Source organism: Netta rufina, assembly GCF_964035555.1.
Source record: "Netta rufina genome assembly, chromosome: 2".
Taxonomy (NCBI): Eukaryota; Metazoa; Chordata; class Aves; order Anseriformes; family Anatidae; genus Netta; species Netta rufina.
This window is the reverse complement of record NC_140124.1, coordinates 140,908,861-140,931,835: the sequence shown is the minus strand read 5'-3', so window position 1 is coordinate 140,931,835 and position 22,975 is coordinate 140,908,861. Positions and strand designations below refer to the sequence as shown.

General features: G+C 43.9%; 1 protein-coding gene across 2 annotated transcripts in view; it reads left to right on the top strand.

Moving 5' to 3' along the window:
- SYBU (syntabulin) overlaps positions 1 to 19,733 on the top strand; it is a 39,785-nt gene extending 20,052 nt beyond the window's left edge. For both annotated transcript variants that reach the window (XM_084281343.1, XM_084281344.1), the window contains 4 exons: positions 14,004 to 14,106; positions 16,152 to 16,352; positions 17,320 to 17,469; positions 18,617 to 19,733. In XM_084281343.1, coding sequence (XP_084137469.1) covers positions 14,004 to 14,106; positions 16,152 to 16,352; positions 17,320 to 17,469; positions 18,617 to 19,712 — 1,550 coding nt within the window. In that variant the 3' untranslated portion in view covers positions 19,713 to 19,733. The remainder of the gene's footprint in view (positions 1 to 14,003; positions 14,107 to 16,151; positions 16,353 to 17,319; positions 17,470 to 18,616) is intronic.
- Positions 19,734 to 22,975: the final 3,242 nt, after the last annotated feature.

The following is a 22,975-nucleotide window of genomic DNA, read 5'->3' as shown; positions in this document are numbered from 1 at the left end:
TAACTGGTTGTAGAACAAAAAAATGTTCTGAAGACAGGCTGAGTGAAGTAAGTTGATACCAAATGATGGAGCATCTTTCATATACTTGTTTCTTTTCTTACTCCATAAAGTATTTGGTTTAATAATAAACAGTCTCTTGATGTGGCCACGCTTATTTACATGTATAAAACATAAATTCTCTGAAGTGTGCAGAAGAGCTTCCAAGTGAGAAGAGGAAGAGCAAAAGCTCAGGTTCCTTGAGTCACGTAAACCTGATGAGGATGGCTCTCACATGAGCATTCGACTTCTAAGCAGCTCAATATTTGGCAAAGAACAGATACACAGTGGTCAATTACTTGCTTTTCTGGAGGGCTTTTCATCTGCTTTTTAAAACATGGCTTTGGCAATAAAATGAAGCAGGCAATTGAGCACATTTTGCCTTTCTGAGATGTAAGTATGTGCTTCGATTAACTCACTTCTGTGCTGTACCTGAGAGCAGACAGCGTAACCTCACATTCAGACCTACCAGTGTGAAATGTTTATCTGCTGTAGAATTTTAATCTCGGCCTTCTCCCTTTTTTTGTATGTCAGTTTCATAATTTTATTTGGGACAATAAAGTTTCTGAGACATTTGCTGACACAGAGTCTGACAGAAACAGTTGTGGCAGGTTTTGGCCCAGTTCCTTTCCCTCATTTACTTTTGCTTTTCTTTGGTCTCTTAGCATCTTGCTTGGGCCTACGCGAAGCAGCTACCGCTGATTTCTTTAAACAAAGTGTTTCCAGCTAATAATTCTGTATGCACAGAGCCCTTCTGCATATTTTACTGATGGGATCCACTTTAAGTTCACGTCTGTTGCTATGGAGCTGTGTAGATTTGCTTACTTGACCTGCTAGCACAGGGAGTTATTAAAGACTCAGTCTCCATGGATACAGCAGTACCCGAGTATACTTTGCAAGGAGATTAAAATACACATCTCTGCCTTCAAAAGCCTGCGCTAGCCTCATGTCCAGTGTCCCGGAGCTCAGCTTGGGGAGGCTTGGTGCCTCACACCATGGGCTGCAGGCGGCAGTTCCTCCTGGGGTCACACCGCCATGTCACCATCGCCTCACACCCACCCTGCCCATGTCACCACCGCATCGCCCCCCCACCCCTGTGTTTCAGAATCGTCGTCGTGGCGATTTCTGAACGGTCAGTTCAGTTGGATCAGCGGATCCAGCGGAGCCGGCAGATCCTGTTGGAGCTACTCTATCTTGCTTAAATCCCTGAATATTTGTTTGTGAGTCAGGAGAGGTGAGGAGTCAATGTGCGTGCCTCCCTTCGTTACTCGTAGACGCCCTGGGCTGTAGATGGGGACGGAGACTTCCACTGGTCCAGTTGTGTGTAGGAAGTGGAGCAGCTTTCTCAGCTTAAACTGTCATTTGCTCTCCTTCCTGTGGTTATAGAAGTGGTTTTGGAGGTGAGGGAGATGTGAATTCGTGGCCTTGAGCCAAATTGGATGGAGTGGTGGTGGGCTGCAATTTATCTGTAGTTGCGGCTGTAATCATCCCTGCCTACCCGAGTTGACAAAAGTCCTATTTTGTGTTAAAGGAGATATAATTAATAAAACGAGTGAATTTAGAGTGATGGCTTTCTGACCAGAAACAAGTACTTACTTTAGAATAAGCTAAACAGTGCTTTAAGCTCGCCGATTATAATGACTAACTCTGCACGGACTGAAAATGGGACCTAAGCTGTCTCAGCCATAGGTGTCTACATTAGAGACATTTAGGTTTCCCCTATTCCAGATGAAGTCTCTTACAACTCTGCTGTTAGCCCTTACTGAAGCCAAGTGAAGTCTCTTTTCTCTTTCTTTTTTTGTTTAACAGAAAGCAAAGTCAGTCTTAGTCATATAGTTGCAGAAGAAGGTTTATAACTGAAGATCGTGCTTGGAAGCCAATGGCTACTCAACATAGGTCAGTAGGTCTAATTAGATGCCTTTTGCTCTTCTGTTCATCCCTGATAAGCTTAGGCTGTTTGTCCTGTTTCTGAGGACCACTGCCTCAGGACCTTAGCATTATACAGGGAGATCATGTATGTTATCTTGCACTGCAAATTTCATTAGCCAGCAGGAATGAAGCATTTTGAGAACACAGGCTAACAAAATTGCACTAAAGTGAAAAAATGCTCTATAATTTCTGATAGATAATATTAGAATATAATTAGAGTGTACATTTTTGAGCAGAAGACTCTTAACAAGTTGGATAATTATTAGCATATCAGCTATTTTTAGTTTGCAACTATAATTTAAACTTACTTGAATTAATGTGGAAAACACGTTCAAATAGCTAAGTAGTTCTTTCAAATGAGAATAAGGAAAGTAGTAGCTACAGAGTGTTTTGACTTTAAAGCGTTTCGTATTTTTGAACCAAAATCTACAAGTTCCAATTAAAGTGTCCTAGAAAAACAGTCTTCTAATTCTGTATTATAAATTTTATGATCCCCATCTTCTTAAAACATAATTTAGAATTTGTTTAGTAGAGATGAAGGCAATTAGTGGTTGTGTTGTGGACTCTCAAGATGTGTATCTCTCACTGTTCAGAAGACTCTCAGGTTGTGCCAAAGCCCCAAATGCTGCGGTGAAAGTGGAGGATCCAAAGGAGAAGTTGACAAGACGCAGAGGAAGATACGGCAAGTAAAGGGCAAAGGCCCAAAATCCCACTTCTCAAAGATAATTATCTTCCCAGCTCTGGGCTGGCAGCACAGGCCAACAATTAAGGGTCCTGGGCACAATTTTTCTGCAGTTAGGTAGTTAAGTCTTTTCTCAGGAAAAAAAAGGAGGAGATCCCTGTTAAGTAGTCAAGTGAAGGGAAAAGCTTAGATCCCTGTGTACATCTTTGGAAGGATGGACTTGAGCACATACGAGAAGAGAGCCCTTGCAGCATACTGCAAGGTAGGGTGAGGGGATTCAGAGTCTTCTCCCAGGGAAGCTGTTCTACTTCAGATAATTTAGTAACTGGGTATTTATTGGGTATTTGAAGCAGAGTTCCCAGCAGGCACACCATAACTCCTTTCTCTCTGGCCCATTAATTATCTCAGTATCACTCATGATTTAGGAAAACTGGGACATCCACCTTCAAACGGAGATTCTCTCTCTAGGATGCTCTGCAGGCTGGTACCTAAAGTTGCTCTCTGTCCATAAAAACTCTGGGCTGATGGACATGCAGGCCAGCCAGCCAGGTCATCTTTTAGCTCCAAATGCCTTTTGACAGATACAGGTCTCAGGGGAGAGGAGGGACACATGCTTCTAATGTTACATAAGAAAGTCACTGGGGTTTAGAAGTCAGAGTTCAGTAGGGTGTGGAAGATGACAGTAGCTGTAACCTTTTTTCAGACAGGTTTTCCATCTCTTCTGGTAATACAGAATAGAGTATGAGCCAAAAAAGAGAAACTGATGCTATACACACTGTACGCTCCTAAGTATTTATTTTAAACTATGTGTGAGGTCAAGATAGAACATGATTTGCAATTTGTGAATTTACTGCAGCAAATTTTCTACTCCTTCTGGCTGTTTTCTGTGGATTCCAGCCTGCCTCACCTCCACAGAATAAAATACTGTGCATATGAAAGAGGCCATTATGAATCTTCCCTTTGTAGATTTTTTTTGTGCTCTGCTTTTAAATTACAATCTGTATTATTTATGTCAACTTTTAAAATAGCTTTCTGATTCCCCAGTTATAGTAAAATTATTCTGAGTCTACTCCAGCTAAATTTTACTATGCACAACTCCCACTAACCATCAGGTTTTGTTTCAAGTCATTATTTGTAAAATATCACGCATCACAGCCAGACTCCTGTGTTGCTGTGACATTGTCTTCTTTACAGTTTTCCAGCTGTATTCCTCCTCCCCGTGATGAACCGTGTTGCCAGTATTTCTTTTTATCTTTGAATACACAAATTGCATTTCCTTAATCTCCCTTCATAAACAGTGCCCTGTAATCCTATTATCATTATTGTTGACCTTTTTTGGAATTCCTCCAGGTTATTAATGCCTTTTTAATGAGGATCCTGGGATTTAAACAGTTTTCTGAGCAATGTTTGCTTAAAAAATGATAGATTATTTCCTTTTTTATTCTCCCCACTATTTTCTTTTTTGTCTGACATCTAACTGTGTTCAAAGTGGAACGATGCAAATAACTGATTTGGAGTGTTGCTGCCAAATCAAAACATTAAACAAAACCTTTGTTTCATTCTGAACAAAGATGATATTCAATCTAAAATATGTAGAATATTTGGGGAGATGCTTTAATGTTTTTAACCCCTTTTAAAAAAAGAAAGAAATCTGATCATTTTCAAAATGTAAACATCATTTCAAACAGAAAATTGAAATTTCTGATTTTCCTTCTTTTGGCCATGTTTGTAAGTAGTTTCAGTGTTCTCTGAACTTTGTTTTTTGGTAAGTAAATTACTCCCTTAAAAGTTTTGTTTATATTTATATATTCCTTGTGTTTGTATATCTGTATTTATCCGTAGGCATGGAAAGCTAAGGGAATGTCTTTATTTTAGTCCTGCAAATCTCACTTCTTGATTTCACTGTGGTGTAAAGACATCAGCTAAATTGGTGATTACTGAGCTCAGAAGTGGAAGCTCAGCCATAAACAACGAAGCAAGTCTTTGCAGATGGCTGTGGCATTTTGAACACTTGGCCTGTTTAAGCACTGGTATTTTACTTCCTTTTATGTTCATAGATATCTAAAGCATGGTGAAGTTATGTTTTAGATGCCTACATCATGTTGTGGTTCTCATTGGAAGTTACTAGGCTGAGCTGAGGAAGAACCTAGGAGACAGGGACATTTCCAGTCCCCTATTCCAACAAATAGACCATAAGTACATAAATAAAATAAAAGCATCTGGAAGAGCAACTATATAGTGGTTGCCCAACTTTGCTCAAAACTTCAGGTTGTAGAACTTAATTTTCTCAGGTCTGTTCCTCTGTGCAATGCCTCTGTGATATCCCACAGAAAGTTCAACAACTGTGATGGAAATCGTAGAATTGTGGAATAATTAAGGTTGGAAAAGACCTTCAAGATCATCTGGTCCAACCATCACCCTACCACCAATGTCACCCACTAAACCATGTCCCTAAGCACCCCAGTCTCCCTAAGCCAGGCACAGGGAACCACGTGAGACATGAGCCAGATTTTCAGCTGTTGAGCGCTTCTAAAGCTGACCCACTTGTTGGTGTACCCAGAAAGCGCTTCACACATCTGAGAAGCTTTAGTGACTGAAACAGAAAGATTGACTGGCAGGAGGTATTCCCAGGGTGAGTGGCAGGGAGAGCACTGTTTCTGAAATTCCCTCTTTGGAACTGGAGACCTGATGTTTCATCAGTCTCGTCTCCGGTTGCTGCAAGGTGGACATCACTTTCCCAAAAAGGTGTTACCACCTTCAGTGTGATGTAACTGGATGTGGTGCTTAGGGACGTGGTTTAGTGGGAAATACTAGTGGTTGGTGAACGGTTGGACCAGATGATCCTGGAGGTCTCTTCCAGCCTTAATGATTCCATGATTCTATAACCAAAAAGGGAACCTACTTTATAATAGTGTGTCTATATAATTTCTGAAATTCTTCAGGTAATGCTGTGTTAGCTTTCTGAACCCAGGAACTCATCTGGCTGTGTCTGTTTGCTGGAACTGGCAGAACACAGTGTGACCACAAGCCCTCAAGCATTAATAAGCTGAAAAGCACAGGCTTCGTGTCTGTAATTAGTGCTTTTCAATAATAAATGCTGGGGGGGGGGCTTGAACAGCAAGTGACAGCAGTCATAACTTGTAATGTATTGCCCTCAGAACTAGTGTAGCTTTATTACTATAAAAACAATAGTTTAGGCAACTAGTTGATATACGGGATAGGGTCTAAGTGTTCTTGTCAGTCAATGACACTTGAACTCAATTATTTTTTGTAATGATTTCAGTGTGCGTGTTATGGTAATATTTTATTAGATTATGATGAATTTTGCTTTTCATCCTTGGGACCTCAGGGCTGTTTAGTTGGTTACCTCCCAGATATGTTTCTTGTTCCCGTGTTTTTCTCTTCCTGGTTGAAAACATGTCAAACTGATTTAAATTGTTTTGTTTACATTGTAATGAAAACCGTATGTGTTATATTAAGGGAGACTGTGCAAAAACTTTCAGCTGAATCAAGTTCAGCATGTCAGCCTATACGTTTGCATATATACTGTGGACGCGTGCCTGTACAATTAATTGCCGTACACGAGGCAGCCTCTCTCTTCCTGGTGTATTGGAACCAGATTTAGCAGACGTGAAGGGGCCTCTGAAAGCCCTTTGTTAAACTTCTGCCACCAACGTGACAGGAGGGCTGGGATGTTTTCCCAGCCTGTGATGGAGTTCACTCCCTTTCTGTGTACTGCTAAGTCAGCCTGCCAAAGATGACATTTTCCAGCTCCTAAAAATACATCTGAGCAGCCTGTCTATTTCCCTTGAAACAGAACAAATAGCACTGCTAGGTACAGAGCAAAAAAATCTCGTGAGGTGACAGCACACACTTACTTGTAGAATATACTTGTGTATTGGTGCATTTGCACATACGTTGTATAAAACTGTCAAATGCAAGTTGAGTACCAGGTTATATCCCTATCAGTGTATTTTTCAGACATCCAGTCTCAGTGTTTCCAGTGAAGTTGGTGTAGCAAAGTGGCAATCTTCCACCTCTGATCCCAAGAGCCTGTTTGTCTGTCTGAACAGGAAGGTAGGCTCCCCAGACTCTTCCCTTCTGCCCTGTGAACATATTCCCCTGCGAAGGGGCTTTTCGGGCTGAGAAGAGAAAGTTTGTGGGAGCCACTTATAAGTTATTGTCAAAACTGCTCAAACTGCTTATAGCAGTACAAAAAATAATTAGGTCAGGCAGATTTCTGTGTGAAGGGTCTACTTAAGTTATATATAGCAGAAAAAAATAATTTACATGAAATGCCTTTTATCTGTTCCAACATCCACTTGTAGCTGCTCTGCAAGAGCATGAATTAAAAACAGTTAAGAAAAACAAGCTTAGATCATAGTGATATGCAGAATACACGATGGCTCTCTGCCAGCATCAGTAATTAGTTTGTAGTGACTGTGATTTTAGAGAGGAGCTTGATTGATTGTGGTTTCACAGCATACACAAGTCACATTCTGTATTCACTTTGAGATGTGCAGTGTTTAGAGTTTGCATTAATATGGTTCAGATTACTACCAAAACCATAGTACTTAGATGAGATCAGAAAACTGCTTAATGAGATACATTTTGATTAGATTGTTTGATAACAAATCTTATTCCAAAGTCAGAGGAGTAAGCAAGCAAGATGAGCAAAAATCAAGAAGAATAAATAGTTCAGATCACACAACCAGCAGACTGAATGGAAGGGATCATTTATAAAGTCCAGTTTAGATTCAAACACTGGGAAGTAGGATCTGCATTGCAGATCTTCCCAGAAGTCTGCTAGCTGATACTGAGCTGGAAGGCTCCTCACCCAGCAGTTCTGAACAGCATGGGGAGGCTCGCACTGACAGTTTGCCTCCACATCCCTTCCAGCTGCCCCTTTGCCAGTGGCCCAGGTTATACTGGCTGTGGCTGGAGCATGCCAGCAGCTGAACTGGGGTTAACAGTGGCCACCACTATTATGCCACTATATGGCCACCACTAGTGTTAGCACCACGTTTAGTGCAGCAGTTACACCAAAACAGCTTCCTTGAGTAGCTGGAGCTCAGGCAAAAGATTTGATGTAGCACTCTCCTTAGACTAAAGGAATTCAAATCCACACCTCTCCTAAGAGATCCTGATCCACTGTGGTCTTTTGGGAGTCCTCATCTTCCTCCATTTACTGTGGAGATCATGCTGGAAAAGAGTATGAGCCACGGGCAGGAGAGCATGCAGGAGCAGCTTGCGTCACCCAGAAGTTAGAGCAGTCCACAGGGAGGAGAGCTTCACATCCTGTTCCTTGTGCACAGGAATATATCTGCTTTTACCTTGTTACTGTGTGGTGTAAAATAGAATAGCAAGCCCCAGATAGAACTCTCACATGTAGTAAGTCAAATAAGCGATAAGTTAAAGATCAGGCACTGCAAACAAAAACCACTGTCAGTTACAGGCCTGGCACTGAAAATCGAACACATTGTCCACTGGGCGATGTTGCCCTCAAAACAGGTGATTTTAAGGGTGCCACCTGAAGAAAAGCAAGACTTCATTGCCACTTTCCAGCTTCTTTTTCTTACTTCTGTCAGCGCATGAGGATAGTGGGCTGTTCTCCCCTAGGTTGTTTGTGGTGCATGAGGACAACCCTGCAGGAACATCCCCATGTTAAGCAGAAAGGACACAGCATTGGTATTGCCAGGGCACACACTGCTTGTGCCGTTAGAGAGCAGAGCTAGAGAGGTGAATTGAAGGCTTCAAGATAAAGGAAAGCAAATCTCTTAAAACCACAGATCCTTTCAAGAGCCTGCATTACAAGGCTGTCTGCTTTTCCAGCTGCTGCTAATGGCTCTGCTGGAGTTTTTGCACAGTCAGGCCCTATCTCTTCCCCTGGGGTCTCTAAATAAAGCTGTCTGCAGAGACAGCATTCCATTTATTTCTCTGTTTGCTGCTGGTGAACACGTATGCATACTTTGGTCCCATTGCCATATAACAGGATGCTTTTAAAGGCAAGGAAGCTCAGTGAATTTAAGTGCTTGACATCTTAAGGACAAGCTGTCTCTGTCAGCCCTGTTTTATTTACAGCTCTGTTTCACTGGGTGACTATATGCGAAATGTAGCATCAAGACTGATATATATAAAGAGACTGTGTTTATGGAGTCACAAGGTAGGTAAATTCTGTAGTTTACATATGTTGGCAGCTATGAAATAATAATAAAGTTGTAAATCTGACACACAAAAAGACTAAATTTTGATAAGCTCATTCATATGCCTCCTGAGTTTTGGGAAGCCAGTTCTGCCAATCAGTTATCAGTGTTCCTGATGCAAATGTTACTTGAACTTTTTCCATGTTTCCATACTTTAATCTTATTTTTCATATAGAAAATGAACAATAGAATGCACACAAGAAAGTTGCATCTTTAATCTTTTGAAAGGAAAAAGATTAAGTGCTAAAGTACAAGTAAAATTTTAATGCTGAGGCCAGAAGATGGTACAGCGTGGTATTTGACCACCTGTAACAGCTAGAAGTAGCAGACTGTAACGTGGAATGCTGTCCTCCAGACATGTATGTGGGGTTATTTTGTGTCTGTCTGTGTAAGAAATGTACCTTCTACCACATACAGGATGTGATATTTTGGTGTTTGCATACCGTCCTGGTGGACCCAATGTACCTAATCTGTTCTGCCCGTAAAAGCTCTGAATGTAGTGTACTACGTGGTCACTGTACTGTGTCATTACCGTAATGCTGTGGCTGAGGCAATGAACAGAGCAAGGTTGAAGATGTGGCTTTTCTATAGCCACAAATGTAGGTGCAATGGCTGTAGTGCATGAACAGGACAAAGATATAGCAGTGCCCACTGCAGGATTACCTGGCCATGCACAGGCATCATTTCCTTCTCCTTAATGTTAGTTAAGTTTGCAATTGCATCACGTATGGGATGGACAATTTGGCCATGAGTAATGAGTTGAGGCTGCCCAGCCACTTGCAGCGCTGCAGCAGGATGGCTGGTTGGGGCACAGATAAGCACCATCACCCACCCAGCAGTCTTCAGCCATCCTCTCTGCAGTTCTGTGTGGTCCTGCACCCATGTGCCACATGCCCCTACCACATGGGGCTGCACACCCTTCAGTCACATGGCTGGAAGCTCCTTTCTCCTCCCCTCTATGCTGGCCAGAGCTACGTGACTGTCACAGTGCTGTCAGGGCAGCAAGAAGGCTAAAAGGCAGCAGTGAGCACGATGCTGGTGGCATCATGCTGTTAGCTCGGTGCCATTGCCTACCGAGCAGTGCAGGGGCAGTGCCAGACACTGCACAATTTTGCTCCTGCATCTCAGATACCCATTCAAGGCAAGAAGCAATTCTGTAAAATGTTACAGCAGAAGCTGATGCTCTTCCCAGCTCACGGCCATGCTCTGCCCTGCCTGCAGCATGCATGTGCTGCGGCTCGGGAGCCTGCTGCATGGCCGGCCGGAGTGACGGGCTGCGCCAGCACTTCTGTCAGAGCATATTCCTGTGTCAGCTCGCCTGCCAGCAGCCTATTGATGCTGTGGTGCCAGGCGGCTGCAGCGTGGAAGATTATATGAATGAATTTCAAAAGATCCCTCAAAAGCTGGCAGCTCAACCTGTGGAGTCTGTTGTGGGAAAGGGTGGGTGATACAGCTCTCTACAACAGGGGAGCCTCAGATCAGGGCAAAACAAGTGTTATGGCCATTTAGGATTAAAAAAAAAATTTTTTTTTTGAGAGATGTTAGTTGCTGTCATGGTTAATGCTGCTTCTGAGAGCTGTTCTGCTGCTTGCATTTGTGAGCTTTTGCAGTCACATTGTCACAGCAACAAATAGTCAACAGGCTTCCTTGGGCTGCTGTCAGTCACAAAATGGCTGTAGGAAGGGTGAGGAGCTGCGTTCTGCTTCTGTCTGTGCTCTTTGTAGAGCATTTGTAAGATAGAAGTAATACCCAGAATAGTATCTTGCAGTTTATATCATATGGGTTATTTTACGTAGAGGTACCTACCAAGTAGGAGAAAATATTTTTAGTTCTCCTAGTAACATTACTGTGGAGCTCTGTTACACGCAGAGCTGGCTTGATCATAACTAACACACTTAGAAACATTACAGACAACAACCCCTTTAATTTATAATGTTCTGGAAGATCCTATAAATATACATATGCTTCATTTTGAGCATGAGTATTCTTCTGTGCTCAGTGGTAAGCTTGTATATAGCTGTTATCAGAATTGGGGCCAGAAAGGTTAATTCTTGCTCTGCAGAAGCAGTTTCTCGTTTCAAATGCACTCCAGTCTTTCAGAAACCTCAGCATCTGAGGTGGTTGCATTTCCAGGCTCTGCTAAATCACATCTGCAGTACCTAGCTTGGCAGCCCTTCCCAGCACTACGCTGCAAGCCAAACAGGTCAGGGAGAGGCTATTATTAAGCCTTGCTTCCTTGAAATGCTTTCAATAACAAGATCTGATTATGATGTGGTCTGCTTAATCATAGATGAGCCCTGGCCAGGGCTCCTTTCTCTGTGTAGCAGCCAGTGCTGGGCTTGGAAAGCTGCTGGCGTCTTGCAAGGGCACGAATGCTTTGGGGGCCTCAACATCGGAGGTATGAAATCCGTGCGACGTGTTTACCTGTTCGGGTCTTGTTTGTAAAAGTAGATTTGCATGGTTCCGAGGCAGTGTTGTTTGTACTATAATCTCGTAGATGAGAGTGCTTTGTTTATCAGGAAAACTGCTGCAGCTTCAGATATTATGTCCCACGGTCATTTCACTTCCCCAAGGAGAGGGTCACTGACATCTGCATTTGTAGACACGATATAAATATTCTATGGAACAAAGCAGAGCTGTCGCTCTGCCTCCCCGCCCTTCCCTGCCTCTGCATGTGGTTTCGATTTACTTAGAGCTGTAGCAACTTGGGTCACCCCGGGTCTGGTTATCAGGGATGTCGAACTGGATGTGGGATTGGCTAGGGGCGATAAAACTGGGTCCCTGGGACAGCTTTTTTGAGAACTAAGCTATGAATTTCCATGCTTTGAAATCAAATCCTGGAGCAGGCCAGGCTGGGCTGAATGGGAAGCACAGAGAAATAGGGAGTGATGCCTACAGCCGCCTGCGAGCCCATGGAGGCCCTGGCTATCCTTACGCGCCTACTGCTGCGGCCCCGCGGCTCGTGTCACCCTCCTGTGAGGGACGCTTGGCACCGAGGGCCGCCGGCAGCCCTGGCACACACCATCCATCAGTGAGATGGTGGAGGCTGTTTCAGAACAAACGCCTCTTGTAAAACCCCTGCCCTCTACGATTTAGTGGTCCACAGGTTTTGTTAGTGAGGAGGCATGGTTACATCTCTGTCACAGACTTGTCGCTCAGTCCCTAGCGGAGTCAGGGCCAGCTGCACTGCTGCCCCCACCCCTGGCTGCCTGCACCCTCTTCCCACAGCTGTGGCTTGGAGCTGTTTTTTCTGTGGGGAGCAGAAGACATGTTCCTTGAATACTGCTTTTATTGGAGCTCTACAGTGTAAAAAGAGCCAAGACACTGAAATATATTTCCCCCGTGTGGTGGACTTCTGCCCTGTCTTCACAAGGGACCCCATTAAATGCTTGTGACTGGGCCAAGGTTGGTTTTGTGCCTGAGTTTGTGGCACTCCCTTGCTTCCACGTGTGTGACAGGTACCTAAGTTTGATCTATAGCTTGAGGCCTTGCAGCCTAAAAAAGAACAATGAAACCAGCTGGATCCTGCCGAGTCCTGCAGCGTCCAAGCAGGCGGCAAAAGGACGTCACAGGAAGGGCAGCGCTTTCCTTGCTGAAAAGCCAGCTGGTATTTGAAACTGGGTGGACGGGTCAGAGTCATGAGTCATGTGAATCCTGGCACTCAGACTGTCCGAAATTGGGAAAATACTGCGTTAAATCAGAACACGTATGAACCTAAGGCCACTAGGAGTGGTTGCTAAATGCTTCATCCCATTTCAGCCTGTGTCTGCAAAGAGGTGCTCTGAGGGTGCCTTCTTCCAAGCACATTCAGGAGCATAAGATCTGCCTGTCAGCTTAGTTAAAGGTTGAAGGATCTATGAACTTAAAGGTTTATTTGCCATGGTGGGGATCACAGCAGCTGTAGTTGCATCTCCCCCTCGTGGAAACGTGGTTTATAGCAAAAATGAGTTCTCTGCTAAGACCTCAGCTGCTGAGTGGGGCAGGTGGCTGTGGTGGGGGCACCAAGGGCCAGTACCTGCAGGTCCCCATCCTCAGCCCTCAGGAGGGCTCAGGCAGGAGGCTTCTCCTGAGCCTTGCCACCACTCAGCCATCCCAAAGCTCGTCTGGAGGGCAACAGGGCACCCACCGCCCTCTGCTCCATCCTGGGTGGTACGAGGAGGCAGCAGCTGCGAGGTGCCTACCAGTTCTCAGGGGTCAGGTGCTGGGTAATCACTGTGTGCCTTCCTGTTGAGCAGCTGTTCTTAAGGACCTCAAAAAGTTATTTCCATTCCCTCAAATAAAGCTATTATCTGTCATTGCGACCCTGCAGCGTTAGACTTGGAAACAGCTTGGTACAATGGCCATTTGAGTGACAAACAAATAAATCCTAACGACGGGGTTTTCTTCCACATGGTAAGACTGTGTTAGTACATTTATCTACTACTGACCTTAGCAATCTGCAAGCAGTTGTCTCATATTTAATAGCACCTGGGATATACAGGCTGTAATCTATCGAAAGTCAGTAATCAGATAGGTGGCTTAACACCCAAGAAGCACTTGAGAGTCAGGCATTATTATTATGGGATTATTTTAAAGCTATTAGAACTGCCTTACTACGCTTCTGTGCCACATGGAACCCTGCATATATATATGCAGATAAATATGTACATTGCCTATTAGCCTATATACATGTATACATACATATACACGTACATCAGCTCAGAAACCAACCTAGAAGCAGCTTTCCTCCCAACAGATACAAATTTTGTATGGTTTGAAACAAGAGAAATGTAGTTACAGTTGGATGCGTTTAATCACCATGCTCTTGAAGGAGCCATGTGAGCATCTTCATTCATATACTGATAGCTGTGAGAGAGCAAACAGGTTGCCATAACAAATGTTTCTAGCCTGGTTCCAAAATGGCTTCTGTAGAGTGAGGTGTATGGTGTCCAAATTTTTTTTTTGTGCTCTTATTGAAGTGCCAGTTCTGAAGAAGTGTTGAAAATCTGGAACATATCCAGTGCTTGTCCTCAGGGATGTTTGAAAATTCATCTAACTTCTAAGATTCACACAACGCAGACAAAGGAAGGATGCTTGTGATTCATTGTTATTTTGCAAACAGCCTTTGAGTTATAATTTCCATCATATCTTTACTCTTCCCTTTTCCTTTCCAGGGAGTGAAGCTGATTTTAGCTCCTCAAGCAGCACGGGCAGTATTTCAGTTCCTGAAGTCCGTATGTCTGCTGCTGGAAACAAAAGATTTTCTTTTTCTCGCAAGTAAGCAAAATAAATTTTCCTGTATATTTCAAGTGTACCTAGTGCAAAGACTGCAGTGTAAAATCTTGCAATTAATGTGTACAATATCACTTCTTCCAGGTTATGACCTTATTTTTTGTAGGAAGAATTGACAATATCGCCTTTAATGTTCTATTCTGAAACACCCTCGTCCATTTAGAACTAAAATTATATGCAAATAAAAAAAGATGATCGTAGTTATCTACCTCAATGAACCTTTCATTGAAAGATTTCAGTAAGTTTTCTCCATATCATTTGTGAACTGCAGATCTAGACAGCTTGTGAATACTGGGGTGTTTGGATGAAGCAGTGCACATTGTGCTCTGCCCACGCAATCCCTGCTGGTACATTTTTTTGAGTAGGTGGAAAGAGTTCAAGTTGACAAGACTTGTTTCCTGCCCTTTGTGGAGTCATGAGAGAGGAGCTGGCAAGCAGACTGGGACCAGCAGCAGGATACCCATATGCTGAAGTCACACAGACTTCTCAAATGTGGCCCAGTGTACAGAGATCAGCAGAATGATGCTTAATGAACAATCTCCTATCTGTAGCATGAGACTGTTAGAAAAATAAGGATCAGTTAAGCTCTCTCTGGACTAAATCTAACAATATAAAGTTATTACTTGTGGAAAAAAAACAGGTGTAATATGAAGCCCTAAAATGATAAGAACGTGTAATTTCATTTATTATTGTGTATTTAAATATAAACATAAATATTAGAGTATACTAACCTACTTAATTGGATAGAAGTCCTCTATAATAATGCTCCTTCAAATGCATTGCTGTGTTATTACACAAAAGTTGATGCTGTTGATTACAAAGGTACAAAGTGGAAAGAGATGTCTCCTTTGTAACATGTTCTTTTTTAACTGTTTGTCTTAACTCACTATGAAACATTTCAGTGTGTCACAAAACCACAGTCCTGCACTTTATTGTAGAATAATTATAAATTCACCCAAACCACAGCACTGTGATGAAGGCTTGCAGCATAGCCAGTCAGCCATCTGTTCCTGATAAACTGTTCCATTTTCAGAGAAGGGAGGAAACCAATTCAGACAATTTTAAGAAGAGATTGCTCTTCATAATTCTGTGGTATTTTAATTTTTATGTTTGAGCCTTCTCTTTTGCTGGCTAGATTTGCCTTTTTCCATATTTTTTGAAACCTGCCCTTTCATTAGAGTTTAGAAGAACAACTTCCAGTAGAGACCGAAGGTAGCAGCACAATAGTGTAGGAAAGTGTGTCAACTGAACAAATGAAGAGTGCACCTCTAAAAGCTGTCCCCAGTGCCCCAGGTGCTCTTGGACAGTGCAGATATGAATTGCATTCAAGCATATGCAATGAATATGTTAGTTAATAAAGATAGGGAAAAGAAAGGTAGGTATGTACAAGAAAAACTGTAAGGAAGAAGAAACTGCTTTTCTTTGTCAATTTTAATACCATTTCAGCCTGCTCTCAAGGTTCAAACTATATCTAAGCAAATAAAGAGCTGACAGTGACAGCTGAAGCACCCAGTTTGCCAAAGGCACAAAAGAACAGTGGCTCAAACAAAATCTGTTTCCACTTCACACTGGGATCCCTCAGGCTGCTTGCTGAGGATCGTGATAGAGGTCTTCCAACAAGCCTCTGTCAGCCTCCAAAGCTGGGCATCTCTCTGCAGGCCTGGCAGGGGAAAGCTGAAATGTGGTTCTTTTGGAACTAGTCAAGTTTGTAGCCCTCTAATTACTTAATGGAGGCAGAGGTTCAGAGAACACGGATGATCTGATGGAGTCACTGGGAACTGTAATGTTAACAGAGAAATGTGCAAATGAATGCCAGAGGTTTCCTAGATCATATAGTTCAAACTAAGACCCTCACAGTTGATGAAAGAACTTGCAGTGGCTGATGACATCTAGGCTCTTTTTCCAGCTGCTCACAGTTACTTATCAGTTCCAGTGGTATCTCATGGGCAATTTTGGATGTAAAGTAAGACATAACGGGTTGTGTGACAAGGATAACCCAATGTGCTTTAACCATTTTGGTTCCTCTCCAGTCGTGGCCCTTACGGTCGGAATAGTGGATCGTCAGCCTACAAGTCTGGAGCCAGCCCACCTGCTCTCCGTGAAAAGGACCTTTTGTCTGCGCTGTGCAGAAATCAGCAGAATCCTATTAGCCTCCAACAGCTTTATGGGGCTTCTCCCCCTAGCAGTAACTCGGGAAGTAACAAAGGAAGTGACAGCAGCCCAATAATGAGGCAAGTGCTTATTTCATCATCCCAGTGTTCAATGCTCTGCACTGGAATGTGGGAACAGCCAAGCAAGTCATCTTGCTCCTTAGCGTAGGTGTGACTCCTCATGCTGGTGGCTTGACAGTCAGCACGGTGCTCCAACCCATATTTTCCTACCACTGCAAAAGCTTTTTTGTTTCAGCACTGTAAAATTAAAGGTTACTCTCAGTCAAAGGCCTCTTGTAGTTGATTTTCACTTCAAGGCAGGCTCTTTCATGTGGTTTCATGCCATCAGTTCCCATGTGGATTTACTGGTTCTTTCACATAAGGGTCCTTTTGCTTTGGAGAGAATTGGGTGTGGTACTAGAGAAAATATTATACACTCAGGCAAAAATTCACCCTGCCTAGCCTTAGGCACCTACCCAAGGAGTGCAGTTTCCTGTAGAGGGAAGAACACAGATGCCTGCCAGAGGATGCAACACACAGTGCAGAGACTAAATTGCCACCATGCTGCTGCTGTTTCCCTATCTCCCTTTCTCTCTCAGACAGCTCAGCAGTCCAGTATGTCAGATACACACCTGAAACTAGACAGGGTGAATCTGGGTTTCAGTGTGCTCAACTACATAATTCGTATGTGGAGCTAAACTCAGTTCTTACATTAACTTACTTAGCTGTGTCTATAGCCTGTCTGCTTTTGAATACTCCACCCGTTTTAGGTGAGGGGATGTCTTGTTATTTTAAAGATAAATGTCTTTTTTGGTGTAATTGCACTGAGACCAAGTGCTATAAATAGGAAATATTTCACTATAGCCACATATCAGCAGTTCCCTCAGGTATTTTGACTTACCAGAGTGAGTCACTTGTGCTGACACTGAGAAGCCCCAGATGAGTCAAGTGTAAATTCAGTTTTGTGTCAGTCAATATGGTATTTTTATTTTTGCCAAAGCTGAAGAACTGTAGGAGTGATGGTTTATTTGTCTTTTTTTCTTTTCAGGCGATCTGGGAGATACCTGTCTTGTGGTGAGAACCGTGGCATTAAGCCAGTAAATCCAGAGCAGTATTTGACTCCTCTACAGCAGAAAGAAGTCACAGTACGACATTTAAAAACAAAGCTGAAGGAATCTGAGAGCAAGCTTAAAGAAAGGTATATTTCATTTCAGAAATCCGAGTTGTAAAGGTTTTTTCAGGAACATTTAGGGTTAGGAATCCTGAATGTTTTACTAATTTCTTCACCTTGTAAAGTTGTAACTAAGAAATTTAAAATATAATCAGACTGGTTAAGTTGTTTTCAAGGTACTCAGGTTTTATCTGCTCAGTAAATACATACCATAGTTTATTTATGCATAAAGCTGGCTCTTTTCCCTTTGAACTTGCCTAATATTAGGCAACTTTATTAAAAATAAAGGATATTTCTTGTCAGTCTGATATAGCACCAAGAATTTTTATACATAAAACAGTTTTATCCCTGCAAACTTGTATTACTTTAGTCTTCTGTTCTACCTCTGTTGGTGAAATACGACTTCAAAATGTGCTCCTTATTCCCTAATGAAAGAAAAGCGGTTATGCAAACCAGCGAGTCCGCTTGTGTTTTTGTTCCTTATATTGAATTTTTCACAATAGCCCTCTGTATCGGTGCTGAGCAAAGAAGTGACGATGTGCATTACACAGTGACAGATGTCATTTCTTTGACTGAAAATGGGCTTTGAGAGCAGGGTCTCCAGCACACACAACCCGAGCAGGCATGAAGGGGCGTTTGAGTGTCCTCCCCAGGCAGAGTCCCGGGGACCCGAGGGTGCAGTTGAGGACAGCGCAACCTCTGCAACTCTCAGGTCTGGAGCTCACCTGCCACATGAGAGCAGCGTTACCCTGGCTGCAGGCACAGAGCTTGCAGGCACAGACAATGTGTTGCATGCTTTCCAGGCAGACATTTCTCCATTCCTCCAGGGCAAGGCAGTAGGTGAGGTGCAAGTGCTGTACTGCTTGGATCCAACCTACAGGCCACCGCTTGCACCTCCAAATGTCAGGGATTGTGGCACAACCCTCAGAAGTACCACAAGACTGCTGACTGCGTGGTGAGGTCAGTGACTCTGGTTAGCGGTCAGCCAGCGTGTCTTGGCAGCCGCCTTACAGCTCTGCTGACTCTCTCAGCAGTGTCAGCAAGTGGCACGTGGAGGAATTTGCCTCCTCTGTGGAGCACCTCCTCTGCCTAGCCATCCCAGTGCAGTGGAGCCTTTTGTTGACTCTAGCTGGCCAGTCAGCACAAGTGTTACAACATTTTTCTTTTGCTACAGGGAGACGGAAATAGAAGAGCTGAAAACTCAGCTGGAACGCATGAGGGAAGACTGGATTGAAGAGGAGTGTTGCCGTGTGGAGGCACAGCTGGCCTTAAAGGAAGCAAAGAAGGAAATTAAACAACTCAAGCAGGTTATTGAAACCATGAAGAACAACTTGGCAGATAAAGACAAAGGCATTCAGAAATATTTCATAGACATAAACGTTCAAAACAAGAAACTGGAATCGTTGCTGCACAGCATGGAGATGGCTCACAGCGGCTCTCTGAGCGACGAGTATGTGTCTGACTCCCCAGGGAAGCCGTTAGCACTGTACGTCAAGACACCAGGCAGCCTCATCACAGAGGACCAGGCTTCGGAGGAGATGGGCGACAGTGAGGCGTGTAGGAGCGAGGACACGGAGGACACAAGCAACACAAGTAACGAGAGTTCAACCACCGCAAGTTCTGAAGGGAGCGATCCATCTTCCTCCAGTTCTGCTGTGGATCAAGAGATGCGTGAAACTGCTTCTGATGAAAAACTGTCTTCTTCTGAGAAAGACGAGGAAAGTGGCAACATGACGGTGGAACAGTCCGTTCAGACCGACGTGCCACGTGGCCTGAACATGGAGTGGTTCATTCAAAATGTCTTCATATCTCAAGATTCCTCCCCTAGCCCACCTTCCTCAGTGAAGGAACCGAGTGAGTTTTCTTCTGGAACCTACACTGTGGATTCTGGTATGGTAGTGGACTTAACTCCAAACAGTCCAAACTCTGCCAAATTTTTGCCTTCTGTGGAGTCTCCACACAGAAACGTGGCTTGTGAAGTTAATGATAACCGGGTCATGAAAGAACTGGATTTTACAGAGCCACATGATGAAGAGTTTGGGTATGTGAATACTTGCTCTCAGACAGGAATAATGAAGAAGCACTGGAACAGCAGCCTCATGGTAGATATCCTGGCAGTAGCGGCCCCCATCGTGCCCACTGTCATGTGGGCTTTCAGCACGCAGAGAGGAGGAGTAGACCCCATGTACAATATCGGAACACTGCTGCGTGGGTGCTGCCTGGTGGCCCTGCACTCACTGCGTCGTACACCCTTCAACATCAAAACCTAATTTCTGCTCAGTCACGGGGCACCAGGGGCTGAGGCACTGCGGGGGGGAGGAGGGGGAGGGGTGGTAAGAGAGATACTGTATGTTCTGGCAGACTACATTGTTTTGCTCTTGACTATTTGATTTGCACTATAACTTGGTTCGAAAACATGTTCCTTGTTCCAAAATGGCAAAGCTGAACCCTGCAGTTTCACAAAATGTTGGTAACTGGCGTAGCACTGTATTGCTGCCTGCAGAAATAGTCCTCCTGCACCCAGTCACCGGGTCCCTGCCCTCTGCTGGCATCTTTCTTGTGTCAGTGCACCTGCCCAGTGAACAGGATCAGGGGCAGTGAGCAGAATTACAGCTAGCACCACTTCAGGTTCGCTTGCTGAGTTAGTTTAAGCTTAGTTTCCCTGCCTGGTTCACTGAGCAAACGCACAAACATTGTGCACTGGCTGAAGGGCAGCATGTGATGCATATGGGAACAAACGGCAAGAGGAAGGTGGGGTATTTCTCCAGGCAGCACTAACCTAAAGCATTTGTGAAACTGCAGCATTAAGAAAGATGAAGGCTCATTTCCCCTAAGTGTATCACACCTGTACTCTAGAAAGCATGCTAGCGCTTTCCATTTGTTGTCTGAAATGTCAATTCAATTAAAAAAAAAAAAAAAAAAAAACAATCCATATTTCCCAGGCAGCTTCTAGCACATCGTTCATGCCTGTCTTGTGTAGTGCTCTTCCAAATCCTGCAGTTGCTCGAGCATTCCACTGGCTTTGTACGTATGAGGGGACTGTAACCAAAAATGTTAAGTGGGGGGGAGTCTTGAAATGTGTTACAATGGTAAATATAGGGGTGGATACACTCTGAATATTAATGTTGTTTTAAAGTCTTAATGTATTGGAACCTGATAGTCTTTCGAGCCATGTGAAATACCATCTATAAATGTATTGTGTTTTAACTTATTGTTTATTTAATAGCTTTATTATAAATTACCTTTATAATCACAAGTTCATTAAAGCATGTTAGAAAATTTACCACTGTACGAGTGTCTTATTGTGGCAAAGCTGTTAAAAATGCTCCGTTTCAGATGAGGTATCACATACATACATGTGAGGGCATAAGGAACCATCAGGACCCTGAGAAGAGAGTTAGGGTGAGGAACAACTAATCACAGCTCCAAGAGGAAGCACTCTGCAGGAGGAGGCTCCGCTTGGTCTGTGGCCGCACCCACGCTGTACTAACAGAAGCAGGTAGCCTCATTTTTACCCCACCATTCCTAAATGTCTCCTGTTATGAATGAAAAAAGCATCGTGGAGAATGCCTTATTCCTATTTTAAAATGTCTGTTCAAGTCAAATGGACTGAATTAGCGCCACTGTTAGTGTCCTTATTACAATTCTGGGTTGCTCTGTTACATCTGCTGTTGTTTAAGTGCTCTTCACTTTGAGTGGTGGGGAAATGCAGCATAGCTTAGAGCAGAAAGTGATCTCCAGTTCCAGGAGAGACATTCACCTGTGACTACCCAGGTTTCTTCTGTAGCAAGCAGGAAACAAAGCAGCACAAACCTCCCCACGCTTACGTTTAAAATTTCAACAGGCTCAACTCACTTCACACCCTGCTTTGGGCAGGCTCCATGTAGCAGCAGTGGTTGTAAACAGGTTGTTTAAAAGGTAGGAGGCACGAACATTAGAATAATGGCAAAGTTGCTTCCTGCCCTTAAAAAATCTTTGCTCAGCTCTCAGGAAGCATTCAGCTATGCTCAGCGAGGAGCTGCAGAGCTCCCATCACCTACCTGAAGAAAATCCTTGCTGCGATCTACACCCAAAATTCAGCTCACTTCTGCCTTCTGCCGTACTGCCAGGAGATGGACAGCTCGCGGTGCCTTGTGTAAGAGGCCTGAAGTACCAAGATAAGTGGTGTAATCCCAGACCAGGGAAATGGCCATTGTTACCCTATCCACAGAGGACACAGCAGCTGAGCTGCAGACATGCCATCTTCATTTGCTTTCCCCTCTAATACTCAGCTTTGATCTTTGACACGGCTCAGCTGCATTCCCCTGGTGCTGCACGGAGCAGCTAGGAGGACCATCAGCCTGCAGACAGCTCACTGCAAACTCCTTTTATTCTCCTATTTTAGAAATAATTCATGTCCATACCAGTACAGCACTGGAGATCTTTGCCTCAAAACATGCAGCTGGGGAGGACGAGCAGCTCACCAGCGAGGGGTGAAGCAGCAGGGGGCTGCCCAAGTTGAGGCTTCCAGGATAGCACAGGAATGGCAGCTCCTTCCCAGGCCGCAGGGACAGCTGCTGCTAACCCCATCACACACTTCTCTTCCTAACCCCACTTTCTTTAGTGCTCAGCCAAGAGGCACCTGCCCTGCCCCAAGCTGTACTCTTACCGTGCCTGCACTCACGAGGCTGATCTTAGCTCCTGACCACTCAGTTGTTTCTTTCCTCCGCCCCAGCAGCTACCTCTTCCACATCCCAGACTGCAGCCACACACTCAAACGGAAGTCCGGCTTTAGTTGTGTCATGTCCTACATGAGGAGAGCAAATGAGTGTTTTGTTCCAAAACCCTTCAGACAAATGAACACGCGTCATTTCATACACGAACACTGCAGCAGAGCCAAGGACAGAAGGATTTTCCAGCCCTCCCAGCAGGCCAGTCCTCCAGAGTCAGCAGTAACAGGGAAGGTTTGGCTCCCAGCAAAGGGAAAATAAAGGGCACAGCCAGGAGGCTGGGTGGAGGGGAAGGAGGAGCCTGCAGCAGCAGGAGGGAAAGAAACCAAGCACATCCTGAGGGTGTCTCAGCTTCGTATTGGGAGGTGTAAGAAAGTTAGGACACATAGGGCCTCGCTTCACCAGTGTGGTTAAAAGTACAGACACCTATTTTTATTAAATCTTATTCCCAGCCATTCCCTTATCTCCCATTCATCTCACCAGTCAGGTGTTTTACCAGTGTTCCCTGTAAGATTTACTTGCCACGCAGCTGTTCAGTCTGCAGAGCATGTAGCCATCTGTTCTGCTCCAGCCAGAGCACTTGTACAGAAAAAATAAGGATGAAAGTGAATATTGTTGCCTTCTAAAATGCATTCTCAAATTGAACAGTTCTCAAGGACATCACATTTGAGATTTCTGTCAAATCAGTCGAATTGTGCAAGACTTTAAGGAACACAACAAGCAGAACAAACATTTTTGCTAAGAACTTTCCAGTCACTAAGACCTTACCACCTTGCTATCTTAATTACCTTTCAAGCAAAACCCATGTCAGAACCTGCAACTTA